This window comes from Ciconia boyciana, chromosome 1 (assembly GCF_034638445.1).
Source record: "Ciconia boyciana chromosome 1, ASM3463844v1, whole genome shotgun sequence".
Lineage (NCBI taxonomy): Eukaryota > Metazoa > Chordata > Aves > Ciconiiformes > Ciconiidae > Ciconia > Ciconia boyciana.
In genome coordinates, this window is record NC_132934.1 from 14783037 (window position 1) to 14803128 (window position 20092).

Sequence of the window (20092 nt, forward strand, 5' to 3'; positions counted from 1 at the left end):
TAGACAATGAGGCAGAAGGAGGTAGAATTGCTAATTTTCTCTAGTAACGACAGAGGATCTTTGTGATAATGGCATAAAAGTTGAAGGGAAAGCAATTTTAAAATAGGATCCTGCCTTACAAACAATTTTGTATTTATCCAGTACATGATACTGTCAAAGTCATCCTGCTCTCAGAGGAGTGTTCAAGAGTTTTACACAACAAAGCTGAAGAGTGGGAGCTTTCCTTGTCAAGTTATTCCCATTTTCAAATATTGTTTAACCGCCAAAAGTGATCTAGCAATACTAAGACGTAAGGAGAGAGCTATGGAACAAAGTTTTTCAAGGTAATGTAATAATTTCCGTTAGCAATTTTCACATTGTGACATACACCCCCCCGAGGAGCACCTGCCCTGGAGGCCAGGCTGATCACAGCGCCTTTGGCTTCCGCTTGGTGTTTGACTCAGAGGCCCAGCAGAGGAAGGAGGGGTGGAAAGAGCTGCCAGTGCTGAATGCCCCACGCAGAGCATGCACAGCCCACATACACCACAGCCACGGGAGCATATGCTTGAAGAGGACACCCAAGGAACAACGCATGAGCAGAACCCCTTGCACACCTCACGCCTTGGCATCGCTCCCTTAAAGGCTTTCCTCTTCTCCTTATGGGACTTCATGGGTCTCTCTCTTCCTGTGCTTAGCTCAGTTGCTAATCTCTCAGTACTATGAGTCACCTTCCATCATAGTGGCCTACGCGAATGACAGGTCATGTTCCTCCCTGGAGAAGTTCAGGGATGTAGCTAAGGGGAAAAGCCTGAGCTTCAGAGTGAGAAACAGAGAATATTTCAGCTAATGAATCAGACTAACACTGGGTGGCAGCTGAGTCTGGAGGCTTTTGTGCAATATCCTGCAATCCCAAGCTGTTGACTTAGATGTTCTGGCCTGAGAGAGCCCAAAAGCATTGCTTTAAATATCTCAATTAACAATCCCACTGAACATTAAGGAAATGGCTAGACTTTGTCTTTCGCATGTCGGTGTTTGGTCTTGGAGAAATGTAGTCATGGATGATTAAGACATCTGAAGTAACTGAAATTTTCTGCACGCTTGGGCAGAGAGTGCGTGAATGTAAACATCACCCCAGCCCTGGGTCAAAAGGCAATGCCACCAGCTCCAGGTGGCTCCAAGTGAATGCTGTGTGGCAGACAAGTTTCTCTCACTCAGAAAGGATACTGCCCATTAATGTTGTCCTATGTGCTGAATATGCCTTCCTAACTACCTTTTCATCCTAATTAAGCCTTCATCTTAAGTGCTCCTTTTCAACCCTGTTGCCCTTTAAAGGGCAAGACTACCAAATAGGTGGTACATGAAGGAAACTACACAGAATATCAACTAATGAAAAATTCATTAGGGTGTTACCCTTCCTGACCACACAGTTTAAAAGGATCTGAGATTTATGGTGAAATCAGGACCTTTTTTTTTGCTTCATTTCCCAGTCCTCATCTGCTTATATACCTGCAAATACAAAATTCCATCTGATTATTAGTGGTGAGAGAAATCCAAGGGTATGCACTTTAATGTGGCCAAAGCTAGGTGACGAATTTAATATAAAGATATCCCCAAAACATTACAGCTTAAGCTATTCTGCGGTCGATAGAAAGTGTTAAACATTCTTTAAAAAAAGGCAATTCCCTTGGATGAATCCCTAAATAGGGTTATGATTAAATCAGACATTTGGGAATAAGCTGGAAACTGGCAAATGCCTCGTTTAGATTTATGATTCAAAAGCCAAGTACTGCTGAGCTCAGCAGCAGTCCCCCGGCTCACGCCGGTTTTTATCAGTTACAAAACCAATCTGCACTGTATTTCAAACCTAACGTAGGCACATGGGGAAACGTGATACATTTTGAACGTCAGACCGAAATTTGATTTACTCAGACATGCATCCACGCCTCTCCTGCTCCATCATACCGGGGATTTTACTGGTTCCTACTGGTACAGGTTAAGGTATTCTTACCATATATTCATGACAATCCTGTCATATAGGGTGTTTCCTACTCAGCCTGTTCTTACTCTTTTTAAATTTGACCTTTATTTGACCTTTGACCTTCAGTTGTTAGGACTAAAGGCTACTAGTGAAATCTTAAGTCTAATTGTGAAACTTCTGGGAGCCTGCACCCTTCTGCAGCTCACCTGCAGCAGACACCAGCTCCCAAGCTGTGACAGCAAACGTTTACCTACCAAACCATTCAGGTTATATGGCTGTTAAGCACTCTGGGTCACTGTGACAATAATCCATAGAAGATTTTTGTAAATTTTCCTGAAAAGCAAAATTCCTCCGTCATCACAAATTTACAGCATTATAAAAGTCACCCATCCTTGGGCACAGCCAAGGGTGGGTGGGCTTCTGCAGGTGAGCGACACATCCTAGCAGATCAAGTGAGCTGTTCCCTTCTCACTAGCTGAATGAAACTGCACGGTAGCTCCAGGCTGGTTTTCGTTGGAGGTGCCCAATATTTACGCAATAATTCAGTTTAGGAATGGATACATTTTGCTGGCTTTTTAAAAACAGTAATTCAAAATAAAAGGATCGATACCAATCCTTAGAACTATTAACATTGCAGTCAATTGCAGGGTGACAGGTAATGATGACCTCAAATAGTCAAATGAACAACTTCAGGTAAAAACAAATTTAAATGATGTATTTCTGAGCCTTCTAGGATTTTGGTTTCTGATCCATTAAAAAACCCAAGCTGCTTGCCAAGCTACCTGATAGCTCTTATTCCCAGCTGAGATTTCCAGAGTTTAATCACACCTCCGCTGAGATACTTTTGGAGAATTACTTTTTTAAAAATAGGAATATGATTTGGAAACACATATCCAGGGGTCCACAGAGGAAGCAGGCTACATTTCCTGCTTGCTTTTTTATTGAACCATTTGTATCATAAAAACATTTTTCCTTCATATTTTGAACACAGATATGAATTAACAAATTAAGTGTGTTCCCAATTTGCCCTCAGCCCAAGCCACAACTTCTGCCATAATTTATAGCCACAACTACACAGTGAAAATGTGCGATAACTTACAGCAGGTTTTCTAAGTAATACAGTGTACAACCATGCTGTTGATAATATGAACTAAATAGCATTTAGTTTTGCTCTGCCCTAGCTATTGTGTTTGTCCAGATGTGTTAAAAACAGCACTACCCAGACATAACTTGGAATATATCAATGGTTTGCAATGTTAAAAAAGTTCATTTTTTATAAACAGTAATCACACTTCAGAGAAAGAGCAAGAGGTTATAATGTTATCCATCAGGCTATAAAATAAGTGAAAAAAACCCCGAACCAAACATGACTATGCCTCTCATCATCATCAGTGTATCCATGGGAGTTGCTCCTTTCCAAAGTTTAGGTTAGGAACTCTAGATAAGGAGAAGAATAAATATGCTGCAGTTTTAAACAGATTTTTTTAATCCCTCATGTTGAGTGGAACATCGACCAGAAAGCTAAACTTGAACTTGAGGGCCATTTTCCTTTGCAGCAATGACTTTTTACACTTTCTCTGGTGAAAGAGTGAGCTAAACTTACCAAGGGAAAATTGAAGGACGGATGCAGTAGTTGTGTTAAGGCCAGTGGTGGTCTACAGGAAGAAAAGCAAACAGCAGAGAGTTTGTGTTAGATTGGCAAAACAATACATTCATCACTTGTTTTTCTTTGAAAGCATGGAAACTCTCTGGATACCCAGATCTCCAGTGCATAAAACTATTAATCGCCAGCCCTTTCAGGCTGAGTGATCATGGACGTTTCTGTTATGTCATTTTGATTATTGATATCTCGTCATATGTCAAAGCTGGAATTTTTTTTCCTTTACTGCATTCATGTCTATAAACTGAGCACATTTATGTGAAACAGTGGCGCTTGACCAGTCTTTAGAAGATTGAAAAAGTGAACCCTGTGGTTTATGGTCAGCTTAGTATAAATCTGTATATACAGAATGGTTTTCACTTCTCCCAGCACAGAACAAGAACAAAAAATGATCATAAATAAATAATAAAAATAACATTAAGTAAACCTAAAATAATAAAATGAAATATTAAGAGGGAATAACAAAATCTAAATCTTCAACAGCAAATAAAACAAAACCTTGGTGATAATGCATTATATATACAATGAAATTTTGTAGTAGCATCTCCACACTGTTGACATCCAACCAAGACCTAGAAACAGGCATAAAACACCGAGCAGCTCGCTCTGTATTCAGAAAACCACCCTCCTTTGATGCCTTTCTTGCTCCCTTCTTTCAATGCCTCCATATTTCAGTAGTTCAAATTGGGACTGTTTTCCTGAAAATACTGTAAGACAAAAAGCACTAGAGTGTTGTGAAGGACACCTATTTATTTTCAATTCATTTTGAAAGTTGGACTTAACGATACTGATACATAACAAGCAAGGCAGAAGCACTGCCTAAAAACACTCCCTGATCTAGTTATTTTGTCAAAAGCTGGAAAATCATTGCAACTGTTTAGCAAACAGAAAGACCAAGTGGAGGGTCACCCCAAAAAGAGGAGACTCAAAGTTTGGTTCGTTCACTTCAGCAAAAGCCCCAACAAAGATATAATTTATCATTATAAGCAGATTTTAGAGGCTACATTGAAGAAGGAAAAATGTACAAGCTGTAAGACAAAGGCAACTTTAGATCAAAAGAGAAAAGGAAAAAAGGCACGACGTGGCCAGACAGTAAGTTTACACAATCATAGAAGAAGTAATCTAATTGTAAGAACTGGGACAACAAGCACCTTAAATAAATTAATCTGATATTGTTGCCAGTGATGCCTGCATCCTAGATTTCAAGACCTTGGAGTTGTCTTCCCATGTCAGACCCTATGCACCAATAATTCATGTCATTTCCCATGAGAGCAGCAGCAGACTCTTCCATTGGATGTGCTCCTTGTGATCTGCATCCATGCACCATGTCGTATCATGGATATGCCACAGAGAAGTCAAACTTCTGAGCAAATTCAGCCCCAGAAGTAAGGTCCTGGGGATAGCAGGCTTTGGCTACCAAAGCTCAGCTGGGAATCGGCATGGAGGAAGCTCCACGCAGAGTACCCAGAGGACTTGAATGATCCTCCTGCTTTGCTTGTATGAGTCATGTAGAGGAAACAGAATAGTAGATAAGAATGAAAAAAAGTGGTAATCAGCAAAATATAGATAAACATTTGAGCTCATGGACACTAAACTGTCATTTGCTAAAAAAGCCAGCACCCAAGTAAAGATTAGACTCAATGACTTGGAAGATGCTACTTTCTTTCAAGTGCCCATTAACTATGTCTGTATTACAAAGGCAATTTCATCAGCATTTTGTAATGATGAACAGTACAATTTCTGCATAATTTCCCTGAGTGACATGGTGAAAGCAGAGATTCTTCCATTATCAGGTGTCCCTGCACTCTTTAATTATCTACTATGCAGATAAACATGAAAAGTGGTGTGAGAGATCTCTCTTGTCTGAAGTCCCTTATTACCCTGTGCATCACTGCATGACACTGAACAAAAGCCAGTCCTAAATGCAGATGTTTTCTGACTGTTATTTAGGACTCAGTTGACTCAGAACAAATGTTATCTCTCAGTCACCTGTATTGGTTTTTCTGTCTTTGGAAACTTTCAGAAGAATTTACATATCTTTGCAAATGTATATTCAGAATGTATGTGTATATGCAAATGTATATGATTAAAAAATTCCTAGGCGATAGCTCCCTCCGCTCCCTTCCACGTACTAACATCAGCTTTTGGGTAGCTGCATGTTAAATCAGCTCAAATAGGTGACTTCTGTTAAACTATTAGTCCTTTTCCTTTGCAGATTAGTTTTAATCTGGATTGATTCTCTGGTGTGGTTCGCCATGCAGCCCACCAACGCTCATACGGATACCACCTCTTCCCCCGGCAGGAGGGGACAGGCAATGGTGCAGAAAGGCAAAAGGGACTGGACTTCTTCCAGTGCCAGCGTGCACCAAGTTGAGGTATTCATGAAATGATGCCTTTGAAAATAATGAATGGAGACCTGCATGACTTGGCATGAATTTTTGGTGTGTTTTGTTTCTTTTCTACATACTTATTACATATGGAGAAGAACTTCTTATAAATATTAAAGAATGTGATCTTCACTGAAATGCACTGAAGATTAGCTGATAACAAGGCTACGTGTGCACTAGGAGGGTGCATGGAAGTTTAGGAAATTTATCACAGTTATTAATGCTCTGTGAACTAAGACAGATTCAGTGGGACAGATTCCCAAGGCTTCACGATCATCTCAAACAGCAACTTTAAAAACTACCTGAAAACTTGGCACTATCTGTACATAATATTTACTTAAAATAGTTTTCCTCTCTTTGGAATATTCCTAACAAGTAATTTTAGTCTTTAAGCAAAAATAGGGAAGCTGCATTTACATAACTCCTTTAAAAATACAGTCACATCGCCATTTAAGTCGATTCTGTCAGGATCGATTCAGTATTAGGTACCACATTTATCACGCCAAATAATAAAGTGCTTTCTGACTTGAGTTATGAGTACCTATTATAGTAGTTTACATTCAATTAATTATGTTGTGCAAGTTCTAATTTGAAAACAAAACCCTTTATCAATGTTCAGGGGCCCATATCACCAAGAAATTAAATGTATCAGTTATCATAGAAGAGGCATTCACATAGACTTAAAATAGACTATGTTGTAAGTCATTTCAGTAATGCTTTAGAAAAAAGCGTTAGACCTACTAAAAACTTTTTGCAAAGTTCTGCAAAGGGCTACTAAGTTCAGACACTGCAGACAGTCTGGTAGGGAGCCTTTACTAGCTATTTTCCTTTGCTTGCAACATCTCTGACACTATACATCTTTCCAGGATTTTGCCAGTGGTAAATTCTCACCAATAGCCACAGAGAGTTGGCATTAAAACACTCTCTGCCTGCAGTAACAGGCAGCTGCTGGGAGGCAGGAGAAGAGAGGGAGGTCAAGGAAGCAAACCAGCAGCTGTCACAGCTGTTGATATAATACATTTTGCAAATTCAACTTTTCTTGACTAAGTATTTTAAAGCAATAATGTGGCACTAGGAACCATGAACAGGAACAGAGATTTCAAGAGCCATTTCAAGCAGGGACAGAACAGGATTCAAATAGTAAAAGTGATAGAATAAAAATGCATAATGACTGGAGAAATGAAACAGGTTTTAAAATTTGTGAAAGGAAGAGATATGTTGTGAAATCACTAAAACATGACTACACATCGGAAACAGGTTGGTTCTCAGAAAAAAGGGTTTTAAACCTATGTCCATATTCAAAAATAAAACTAGGTCAGACTTCTGGCATGAACACCATCCTGTGCTCATCCAAAACGTTAAGCCATTAGCATGTTCCTTCAGAAGGATTTGATTTTTCTGCAACACTGCCATAATATTTATAAACACTTTCATTATTAGGCTGCTAACTGTTTATAAGCATGATGTTTCTTTCAGCTGATTATTTAATCACACCACTTTGGCATCATAATAAATTTTTCCAAGTTCCTGATGCCATGATAGTGCTATTTTACCACATGGTAATATGACAAATACACTCCAACACTGCATGTTGAAGCCAATTCGTGATTACTAAGGATAGTCTAAATTACATATCAGCAGGGAGAAGACAGCTAATTAATGACATTTCAAAACCCTCATAGCTGGGACCCTGGGTTTGCTAAATGTCATAAATAGATTGTTTTTCAAGGAGTGTTACCTATGCTCAATACTGCAACTAAAAATTAGTTTAAAAATTGGGAAAAATATCCCAGTGGTGTGACTTCATTTTTGCACAGGACATAAAACAATGCATCTCTTCTCAAGGCAGGTAATGAAGCATAGTACATTCAAATAGGATTCAAAGTAGCAGAGAGGCAATTTAGCATCCCTGTCAGGATTCCCTGGCTGGAGCTGGCTGTGAGGGAAATGACTGAAATTCTCCTTTATCCGTAAAACCTCTGAATTAGTTTTATATGTGTTTGTGACTTTTAGACACCACACCAGCAATATCTACATTGCATTTGTGGAATTCTGGTCTCAGTTAAGGATGTAAAATTAACCCTGTTAAAAGAATTGTCAGTGTCTGAAATGAAGAGAAGATGCCTGGCCAAAACCACTTCTCTTTTATGGCCCTCTTCCATGTATGCTCTTCAAATAGCTCTAATCAGCCTCTCCCTCCTCTCAGAAGACTGTTGAAAACATGAAAATTAATTTTGAATTACACAGGCTTTGAGTTGGTCTTTTAATTTTTCAGTTCTTTCCAAAACTCCCATTTTATGTATATCATTGCAGCTAGCTGCCCAGCATCAGCATGTGGCCATTGGTTATATACCTTTCAATTAATTTTCCACACCCGGATGATCCCAAGTTAATGCAAATGGCACCATGTTGTTTCTTACAGCAATTTTATGACCAAACTACCCCCCAGTGAAATTAATTCTGTCACCTTCATCATGACTCGGTTTGTTACATACACTTTCCTGAGACTGGCAGGTGCTTGCTCCAGGCTGCATTTAAGTCTGTAAGATGCATTGTTCACAAGTGATGTTTTACAACCAAATTAACATTTGTCAACAGCGACAAGAAAAAACAGGACACAGCTAATAAAATAAGAGAAGAAAAATGAACCTTGGTTTTTTTTCATTGTCAGAAATAAAAAGAGTATGGTACCAGTTTGACAACACAGTTCTATTTCCATGCCTTTCCAGTCTTTTATGGATACTTTAAATAACTTGGATGCACACTGCATCAAGAGACTTTCTCTTGCAAACTATTGCAATAACCTTTGATTGGCATCTATAGTTTAAAACACTGGTGCTCTTCTGGGTGCTCTTCTATGGCCCTAGTGCTTTGCTTAAGAGCCTCTCTGCTGAACACCAGACTTTCAAAGCACACCGACACCTGTGCAGCCGAGGCAGCCCCGATTCATAGCCTGCAGTCCCAGCCTGGCAGATGAGCCAGCCTTCACTTACCAGTTCTCTGGGACCATATGGCTCACAGAAAGTGATGGCGTTGCCATGCATTATCACACCACACTGCTCTCCAACCTCGCCGTTACTGCATTCAGACCTGCAGGAAGAACACACCATGTTCAAAATGGAAATCAGAAACTGTACATTTGAGACCACATCAGCCTTGTAAACTGTAAAATAAGTATGTTCTATCATGGTGCTGAATGTAAAGAGCAACTGTACATATGATGCGCTAGAGCTGCCTCTGGAAAAAGCCCCTTGCAAATAAGTACTTGCTCTCTGCACACTGTCCCCCCGAAAAGGAGTGTCCCTGCTCGTCGACTGCAAAACATCACACCATGGGAAACCAAGGTGAACTCTTACATGTATAATTTACCCTGGAGTTGCTCGTCTTCCAAAATCCTTACTGCACGTTTGATACAACATATGTACACCCATTGTGGAGTTACTGTACAGAACAGCCCAGGAGAAGGGGTTAGGACCCTGCTCCAGCCCACAGGGTTATTTACCCTAAAGGGCAGACTCGAGGCTGCAGACCCTACCCAAAACTGGGCACCAAGTTTAGAAGCCTCTTGGTACAGCAGCATGTTACCCGCTGCTGTAACAAGGTCTTGCTGCTGCTTTCTATTTGTATTTGTCATGTCCCATATTCCTACTAACAGGAATATGGGCCACTCTGTTCACCTTTTAGGGGAAAAAGTATGAAGAAAATCTCAGAGAGGCTGGTAAGTGCTGCTGAGCCAACTAATTGCACCTCTCCCGATATTTCTTAATTTAATACGAAGGACTTTGTGGGCAGCCTGACTGTGGAGCAGAGGGAAAGGGCCCTCTCCCTCACCTTCAAGGATCAGGGTATCGGATCTTGGCCTGAGCATCAGATTTTCAAACAATTTTGGAGATGCTCCCAGCCCCTGACAAACTGCCTGCAATGCGGCAGACCAACATTGCCTTTGGGCATCCAAAGCTCAGCTTTAACATTAAAACTACAGGCAAACATTTGCTCCCGGAGCAACTCCATTGTAAGCAAGGGTGAACTCACTCCAAACCTTCTTATTTCTTGCTGATTTGTGTCTGTACATTGATAACTGGTATTTTTAGAGTTTTAAGTGCAATGGACTTACGTAAGGGGTATTTAGGCAGTTTTTTTGGCTTCTCTCGCACAGCATGCCTCAGACTTGGCCACCCTTTCTGATGCATAATGTCACCAAAATACACATTCCCATATACACAGCCCAGATGAGTTTAGTAGTGTGCAAATGCTTGGTTTTCTTCTGTCTTTTCATTCTCTGGCTAATTTCTGGATGGCAGATCTTACAGGAAATCAGATGAAAAGGAAGAAATCCCAAAGAGATCGGGACTTGCTGTCAACATATATGATAGAGTTTTCAATGATCGTAGATGATCATAGATAATTGATACATACTATCAATGTATAGTTGATTCTTACACAAATTTCCTTGGGGTCTTTTCACCTCTTTTCCTAATTTATGTTGCTTGTTTGTCTTTTCATTAATAAGTGTTATCTTAAACCTCTGCAAGTCTTTCTGTAAACTGCTTGGAGCAGGATTTTTCTGTTCCTGAGTATCTGAAAACCATCAGCCCACCATGGTCCTGGACAGGGCAAATGAAATCTCCAGCTGCATTGCAAGGAAGAGACTGGTAGCATTGTCAGCTACCCCATGGAGCTGGGACAGCTTTTCCCTGCAGGAGCCATGCATCCAAAAGGTCTGAGCAAGGCAGGATGGGCTGCTGCAAACCCCAGTAGTGATTAGAAATAATGTTTAAATTAATTCTTAAAGTACATGTTTAACTAAATGGAGCTACCTCCTGGTCTGCTCCTGGAGCAGACTGGGGCTCCTCACCACTCCCTTGGCTTCCCAGGGCAGCAAAGTGTAGGTAACTTTTGGCAAAATGGGTTAACTCTGGGCGGCGTACAATACCCTGCACAATACCCTGCAGGTCTGTGAGTGCTAAGCTCTGCTGAGCTATAGACGTTAGGTTTTCAGATGCACAGATGTGGTGAATCATTGATTGCACTGGTTATTTTGGGTCTCTTCAGTTGGTCCTGGGTGAATTCAGCACAGGACTGGCTTTCTCATGTCCAAGTCCATTACAGAAGTCAAAGATGAATGCCTTGTTCCCACTTTCCAAATCTCTCCTTTATTCTGAGATTTTATTAAAGGTCAGTTTCAGCTCCACTTCCCAAAACAAAGTCAGATGTAAAAAATCCTTGAGTTTTTTTCCTGTATGAGTGTGTCAATAAAGTCATTCAGCAATTCACACTGATAGCATTTAGGATTTTGACTTTAAGCAGCAAAATTAAATCCTCTAATAAAGTAATGTAGTTCCTATTGAATTCAATGAGTTAATATTTACTTATAGAAGCCACAGTCAGCCCATAATTTTATATATTTCTCAATATAAGGCAAGAAGAGAGCATGTGAGTGAACGAAATTGTGCTTTAAGAGAAAGTAGAGAAACAGAGTTCATGGAGGACATGTTTTGTCGTTTCACTTGATTCACTTGGTTCACTAAATTTCACTTGATCCCTAGACTCTGATAACTGAAGAACAGAGGGACAGGAACTAGAAGAATACCTGGAATTCTGTAGGATTCTGGCTGTTTATGAGCATTATTTTCATTATCTGCCCCTACATTTTGGAATTTTATAGTGGAGTATCTACCTGAATTCCTGATATGTGCAGGGAGAGACAGGTATGGCAGAAAACTTTGACTATGAATACTATGGAGGGGCCACTTAGCCCCTCATGAAAGGTCAGGCTACATAATCCAAGGGATATTTTAATTTTGTAATTCTCATATTTCAATGAATACAAAATGATTCAGCTGTTCATCTATTCTACTTCTGCAATGTGGTCTACGAAATACTGTCTGGAAATCCAGAAACACTGTCCTTCTAATACAGCTGTTTCACCATCACTCATCTTTTCTAGGATGACTCCTTTCATAAGAAATTGGATGGTTGTTGGTAATCTTGATTCAAACCTTTGTGCTCTCTTTGAAATGCATTACTTCTGACAATAAATTGCTCACTAGCTTGACAGGAATGCATGAAGAGTAAGATAATTGATCTGCTGTTCCTCAGATCATCGTCACAGTACTACGTGTTTAGAAACGATCCAATTTGCTCCTTTCCTGGTGCAGACAGGAAGGTTAATTTCTTTTTCATTTATACAAACAGGAGACAGTATTAATTGCCCTGGCTGGGTGCAGCTTTTTACATTATCTTTCTCACCTTCCTGATCTAAAATCTTAGCACGTTAAAATCACTTTAGCTTTCTCTTCACAGCTGGTACTTGCTGCCACTGTTGACGTGTGTCATATTCATCTAGATGTCTTCTCTGCAGACCTGCCATCGCTCTCATCTCTGGCTTAGATAGTCCCACCTCTATCTGCTATTGTTCTTCACTTTGCTGAAGGGGAAACATCTGCTGTTTCCTCATCCCTATTTGTCATCTCGTTTCCCTGTACAATACCTGAGTTTGTGGACATTATATTGACTGATGTCTTGTGTGATGTCTGGACTATAAAGAAGATAAACATCTCAAGCTGCCAAGAGATTTTTAAACATAAATCTTTCTGAAGTTTAATCCCACAGTTTTAGTGCGATTTGGAAACCACTTCAGGACTTCTCTCTCCTGTCACAAAGCTTTTCTCCACCTCTTTGACACTGGAAATATCACTGTACCTCTTCATTTCTCATATGCCATGAAAAAGTGATTGAACCCATTTCTTATTGATTGATTTTACATGCTCAGCTTTTCTTCATGTCATCTTTGAAGAGTATGTCTTCTGTAAGCCATTGCAGTTTGGAGTGCTGATAGGCTTTGCCGTGAAAGATGGCATCAAGTTGGGAAGGATTGTTTAGCCAGCAACAAGCTTCTGTACAGAGTCTCTCTTTTTTAAATGTACCGAATCCCCTGTTTGTCTACAGGCCTACTGTTAAAACTAAGTGTTTTATGCAGAAACATACATTAATGCCAGAATCTCTTCTTTACTAATTTATGCATCTTCTTTTTCCCCCTTTTTTGTCTCAACATTAAATCACTTATGATAGGATTAAACAGAATATTTTTTCTAGATTTGTTCTTGTTTGGCCTATTTTAGTTCTTATATAGCACCTTTTTTATACTCTCCTCTGCAATTTTATGAGGTTACATGGAGGCAAGATGGTCACAGAAACAGGTGCTCAACGACCTAGACAGTCTTCCAAATACCACCCATATTGGACCTCTTCTCATCCAGCCATTCCCTGGCCCTTCCCTGGCAAGTGGTACATGGTGCAGATTCCCTTTCCCTACAGAGGAAACCAATTACTTCCATGGTTCCTGAGCTTTCTGAACTAACACACTCCTGTTTCAGTTTTCAGCAAGTCTCATGGATCACCCATCACCTGTACTATAAGACTTTTCATTGAAAAATGCACTAAACATTACTGTCTAATTAGTTCCACAAGTCAGCTGTGAACCGCTTAGCATGGCCATTGGTGCTACATTTACCATGGAGTGGGAGTCACTTACCTACCTTAACTTCCACAGCTAATACATGTTAGGCTTAAAATACATTGGACATTTATGAATGTGTGAAGCGTATTTGTTTCACAAGCCAAAGAGATCTTTGTAAAGCTGGTGGCGAATGAGACCCAAGAAATGAGGAAATCTTTGCTTAAGTAAGCAGGCTTGTGCCTATGGGTTGGGGACTTTGGAAGTAATCATATTCTGACATGACTGCACGCTGGAAGAAAAGAATAGAAAAATTAGTTGGACACACCACACAAGAAAATCCTCATGGTGGTTGAGTCCCAAGAAAACGAGAGAGATGAGACATGCTCCCATTCCTGCATTCCCAGCACAAAAATCCTCCCTGCTTCCTTCTCCTTACGTGTCCTCTCCTGCTGCTTCCTCCTCTCCCTGTCCTTTCCCACTTTAGCAGTTTTTCGCATTTTCTTTCAATCACCAAACAGTGATTTAGGTCAGGAACCCATTCCCAGATGCTGTGATTTTTCTGTTTACAAAGAGCCCCATCCCAACCTTCCCTTTCTCCTCCCCTTGCAGCTCCAGAAACACTTGTAGCCACTCCCTCTCTGCTCCTGAGCCTCCAAAGAAACAGATGGTTGCTGGATAGGATGTGTCTTTTAACGCATTTGAAAGAGCAGAAATCCATAAAAAACAGGCAGTCACTCTCGAAATCATACAGTGCCCTTGTGCAAAATAGTTGTTTGATGTGAGGCCTCTCCCAGCGATGGAGTGACACACAGGCTCTGCTGGGACTCATAAAATTAGACACACACAGAAGCTATAAAATGCTTTGCTTGTGCACTTGGACTGTATGTCTCTGCCAGAGCTGCACATGCCAGAAAGGGGATCAGAAGGAGTGGGACAATATTAATCACATCCAAGCCAGTGTTATGTAGGATTTGGGAAGAAAAGATCATAGGAAAATAGAAACACTTCTCTTTTCATCTTTACACAAATAATGGTTTCAGAAATTATTAGAGTGGCTTAATCTAAGTGGCCCCTGGTGACACGGCAGTGCTGGAGTATCAGTGCACACAAGGCAGCTGCTACCGCACGCTCCGAGCACAGCAGACCAGGGACCAAGCAGGGCTGGAAATACTGCTCTAGCAGTTACTGCAATTGTTTGTGGTAAAGATGGGATTTTAGCAGCTGCCAGGGGAAAAAATGCAATTTTAGGGTGGATGGCGTAAACTGTTAATAATCCCTGATTTAACTGCCACTAGACAATCAAATGAGAATGAGCTTTCTGCCACTAAGCGGGTCTTCACTGGAGGCAGAGCTACTGTAGAAATCCTTTATGCAGAAAAGCTCATGACACCTCATTACAGTTTTCTTTTATTTGCGCTCCACTTCTATTTAGCATTGCTGAAGATGTTGGCTTTCCGGTGTTATTACAGGAAAATCTGTCTCAGGATTGCGGTGAGTTTTGGGACTCTCTCTCCCAGCACACACCTCTCTGCACTGACCCACCAACCAAGGTGGCTCAAGGTTATTCCAGGGGGACCAAATCCAAATCTTGGGGACAAAAGGAACAGGAGACGGGGGGCCCTTTTAGTCTGAAATTTCTCTGTTGAGACTTCTATAAAGCAAGGATGAATTTAAAGATAAGAGAGCAATGGATAAATAAATTACAGAGGCTCCCAACAGACAAGCCCTCTGTGAGTTATGAGACATCTGCAGGGAAATAATGCCTCCTCTCATTTCTTTCCACTCAAGCCCATTTAACACACTGCTGCTAAAGCTATCTACCTTGGCAGCTATTCTGTAACCCATTAAGAGTCCTTGATCTATTCATTCCCATAAAGAAAGAGGGGTTTTTTATATTATAGTATTCCAGGTCCTTAATGCATCTGTCCAGAAAAACATTTAAAGACATGAGACAAAAGGAACAAAGGGACGAAAAATAGTAGGCACATATTAAAAAGTATTACAATAAGTATGTGCAAAAGAAAAATATCCATAAAATTCCATAAACCACAATCTTTTTACATAAGATGGTGAAACTGTGAAAGACCTGCACAGATGGAAAACTGACAGGCCTTAATAAAAAAGGAAAATGAAGTCAGATTTCACAGAACATATGTATTCCTAACTGACAAATGCAGGTAACAGCCCAAATGCCCGTCAAGAATTTATTTGAACAAGATAAACTAACCCAGTAGAATATTTCGTATCTCGTATGAATTAAATCAATAAAATTAGTTATACTTATGAAATAGGAGTGGAAGGAATAGAAAACTCAGTAACTATCTCATACAATAAAAGGAGACTCCAACCTTCAAAACTCCATGCTAAGACCAATAGATGTGTTTATCTGGGTATAGTATGACCAATAGAAATATTCACTATACAGAACAGAATCAGTTTTGTACTATAAGAGACCTATAACTTCCTCTTTTGTGAGGTACATACATATATCATATGAAATGGTACTCTATCCCTGTAACCATTGTGGTGGTAAAATTATTAATATTTAAGATTGAGAGGTCTGGCTAAGAGTCATCTTTGCTAAAAGAACATTCCTTTTGGCTAAAAGCTAACAGTCTGCGATCGTTTCCAACTCCCCACTTCTGAGCTAAGGTGACACTGGGTGTGCCACTCCTCCAGGCTCCGCCAACAGCCATCTCTCCGTATTGTCCTGTTGTTTACTGTTGGAGTCCTTAAACTGTGTCAGCGGCTTAAGGAGTTCATCCCTCCCAGGGATGGACACGTGGCTTTATTAGCATTGAAATGATTGTTTTTCCTCACCTCTTCCCTTGTTTTCTGAAACAGTGTACGGGCTGGGTCTCTGCAATCGCTTGGCAGAGAACGGGGTAGCAGAGGGGGAGATGCTATCTGAGTGCTCTCTCACTACGATCATAGTTAACAAAGCTTCTGCCTGACCCGTCCTAAATTGTGCTTGCCTTATTATGCACGTGGAGTCCCAAGATTCTCCAACAGCATCTACTGGTTAAAGAATGATAACAACCTGTTCTTGCTGTTTCAGATGTAGACTGTGATAATATGAATGACCCTACTCAGGAATCCCATCAAACAACAAAAACCTAGCAATTGGGAGGTGCTGTATAGAGCTGGGAAGGGAAGGGTTTTCCTTCCTATACAATACAAAAGTTTTGAAAAAATTTGCCTTCCACAAAAAGAGAAAAAAAGTCAACCTTAAACATTTTCAGCAGCTGAAAATTAGATGGAGGTATTTAATTCCGGTTCATTTTTTCTTTTGAATGATTTGGAAACATTTGTTTTCAGTTTAGAAGGAGTTGTTACTATAGTTAGCTTCGCCAGAAATATGTGCTACATGAACATGAAATTAAAAAAAATTTGAAAAAACAAAGTTTAATTATTGAGATTCATCACCTTTTCCATGAAAAGCTATGATTTCAAGAAATCAAAATCTTCGTACAAAAACACTCACTGAGCTCAGCTCTACTTCTTTCTATTTTTGGATTCATTCAAAATTTGAAGTCAATGAGAATTTGTCACTCACTTCAATGGGCTTAAAATTTCTCAGTCACTCATTAATCAATTAATGAATAAACCAATATATTTAGGTCCCAATAGAGCAAAGCCACACATAAGCTTACACCAATGTGAGCTGAAGTATCTAAGAATTAATGTAATACAAATACTTCACTATAATAACCAAAATGTTTTAATTTGCTCAAATGCGTGTAAAGGAAAGCAGAAGTCTGAAACTCACCACATGGTAGGATTCAATTCTTGCTGATGGTAAGAGTCAAAGTCATCTCGTAGGATAATGCTGTCACTGTGCATTTCAGCTACAAAGAAAAGAAAGCACTATATGAAAAAAATCCAGTGGAATCATCCAGTGCTTTCTAAGTGTTGCCTTACCTAGGGCTAAAGGAATGCATTGTGAAATGAGGAAATCAGCTTTTTAAAGTACGCTAGTTACAAAAGGAGGGTTTTCTCAGTTACAGGGTTTTGTGCTTACTCTGGATCATAGTACCACATAAAATTAAGAAGTCTCCCAATCTATCACCAAAGTGCGACGGCTGTGAAAAGATGCAGTCATCAAGTATGTACTAAATGTTTTAAGAACTTTTGTTCTGAGTTGTTGGTTGTTCTGAATGTTCAGAAGAAAATCCCTCTGAATCCAGATTTTGGAAACACTGGCACAAGGAGGGATGAAATGTCCTAGTGAGTGTACTACACTTCTAATAGTCAGAGGGTTCATTCTGATAACTCATAAGCAAAAATCCATGAATTCATTGGAATTTCTCTGCTGCTGTCAGTGGCGCTGGCAGTAAAGATCAGCTCATTTAAGGAGTATAAACTGTGAGTTACGTTACGCAAATGTTTCTAACCATCAGTCTGCAAACTTTGGACTCCACCTTTCCCCCTAGATTTGCGGTATCATTTATGTATAATGACCAAAAAAACCCCCAAATCCCAAAACTTTGGCAGCTGTGTTTGTATTAAACAGAACTTTCTCTACAAATACTTCCATTAAATGAATGAAGTAACTGTCACCTGCTATGCAAACTGAGCAAGGATGCCAGAATCTGTCCTGGACTAATCCAATTGCAACACACAGGTTGGTGGGTGCAAGGGCCGGAGCTCTGCTGCATGCTCCGTGCCCGGCGTGGAGAGCAGAAGTAGCCCGCTCCTGGGTGCGCCTCGGAGGTGCACCGTGACAAAGCCTTCCTCCCAGTGACCCAGCACCGGGGTGATGGTGCTGTCCCACCCTGGGGTTACGGGTTCTCCTGCAAACAGATGTGCTAATACATAGCTAGGAAGAAAAACTCTGCAGCGTGATATACTCGCACTGCAAGGGCTCAAAGACCATAAATAAACAGCAATAAAAATCACAATGAAAAAACAACTAATCAGAATTAGACATAATTCAATTCATTTTATATGAGTCTCATTTTTATTTGAATTCCCCAGAGCTAGTTTCATATGACCTCACAGATTATTTATTATAATAAAGTTAGTGATTCTGAGTTTTAGTAATAAGAATGACAAATCACCTACCTAGGTGAGGATGTAAGGGAGCTTCTGTCGGGGCTGCGGAGAACAAAGACATACAGTGCATGAATATCTTCTATGATCAGGGCTTAATTGCAGCATTAAAAATCAATTCAGCATAAAACAAATTGTACAGTACATGTTCTCTCAAGTCAACTATCCCAACAGTTTAATTATGAAAAATGTGATACACACTGAAAGTTATAAAAATATAATAGGAAATTAAAAATAAATATTCTCTAATTAAAATAACCATCAATAATAAATGAAAGACAGAAATGGTTGTACAGCAAGGTAAGAAATATCACTTCTAGTCTAGGATTATGAGATATTATTAGAAATAATTTGGATTAAGGTTCAGTAATTCAATGATTGACAAAGAGAGTGGGAATTAGGCTGAACAAAAGAAATAGTCTAGGCAAGGCAAAAATGCCACACTTTGACCATTTATACTGCACTGGACAACATTTTACTGGGTATATTTTTTGGAGAAAAAAATCCTAGTATTCCTAGGGCAACAAGTAACAGATTGACTCCACAAATCACTGAATCAAACATTTATTTTAAAGCACATTTTTATATGCATTGCTGAATCAATTCCCCAGTAGGTCTTTGTCTTCCAAGAAACAGTAGAATATTGTAACAACACAATGCATGGGGGGCATACGTATGAAATGCCAAAACTTTATTAAGTAGTCTTCTCAACACTTTGCAACAGGAGTCTCGGTGTAACATTACACAAATGAAAACAGAATGTACCTGAAAGGGCATAGCTACACAAAAAATATGGGGAAGTCTAGAAGGTGACTACACAGTGTGCTAGATACTCCATGGTAGCTACTACATCCACAGCCTTGCCCGATCTTAAATCCAAAGTAAGTTACACCTCTTTCATGGAGGCAAAGAGGGTGCAAGCAAGCTCCTGGGGAGCAGCTACCTCTTTTGCCTCTCAGTACCTTGCCCATGCAGCTATACTTCTAGCTGTATTTTGTACTTTGGTAAATAGAACACCAAAAAAAGAGAATTTTTGAAGCCAGGATTCTGTTGATTATTCTGTGTTTCTTGTTGGGCACTGACCTAAATGGTATCAGTACTCCCGATTTCTTCAGCGTATTTGCAAAAAATTGCTGAAGTAATGCAATTTCTGCCATAACATCTGACAAATTAAAAATAGATTAAAAATAAACATAAAAATGAATGCAGCAATCTTTGTAGAGCCCTCACGCATAGTCATTTGAATAGAAAGTCCAATACAAATCTCAAGAATTTTGTTTTTCTCTTCCTGCCTTCTCCTTACACACTGGGTTTGCATGGAGGCGTAACATTCTGTAATGAAATTGCAACATTTCATGGGGAAGTTGGTGATTAAAAAGACTGAGCAAGAAACAACTGAGGTATCTGCAGACGAGAAAAGAATGGCAAGCAGTGTGGATTTAGCTTAGACAGAAACCTTTAATGTAACTGACTTACAACTTAGGAGACTATCAGCTTTTACTCCATCCAGTAACCTTATACATATATAGACAACGCTGAAAACAACCACAGAACCACTGAAAGCTTTACTGCAGCGA

The 20092-nt window shown here is 39.8% G+C and overlaps 1 protein-coding gene across 1 annotated transcript in view; it reads right to left on the minus strand.

Moving 5' to 3' along the window:
* Window positions 1–20092, minus strand: part of RELN (reelin) — a 293911-nt gene that overhangs the window by 145910 nt on the left and 127909 nt on the right. The window contains exons 5-8 of the mRNA XM_072867100.1: window positions 18528–18560; window positions 17233–17311; window positions 8998–9094; window positions 3561–3612 (exon numbers count right to left, since the gene is read on the minus strand). Of these exons, the coding sequence (XP_072723201.1) occupies window positions 3561–3612; window positions 8998–9094; window positions 17233–17311; window positions 18528–18560 (261 nt within the window). The remainder of the gene's footprint in view (window positions 1–3560; window positions 3613–8997; window positions 9095–17232; window positions 17312–18527; window positions 18561–20092) is intronic.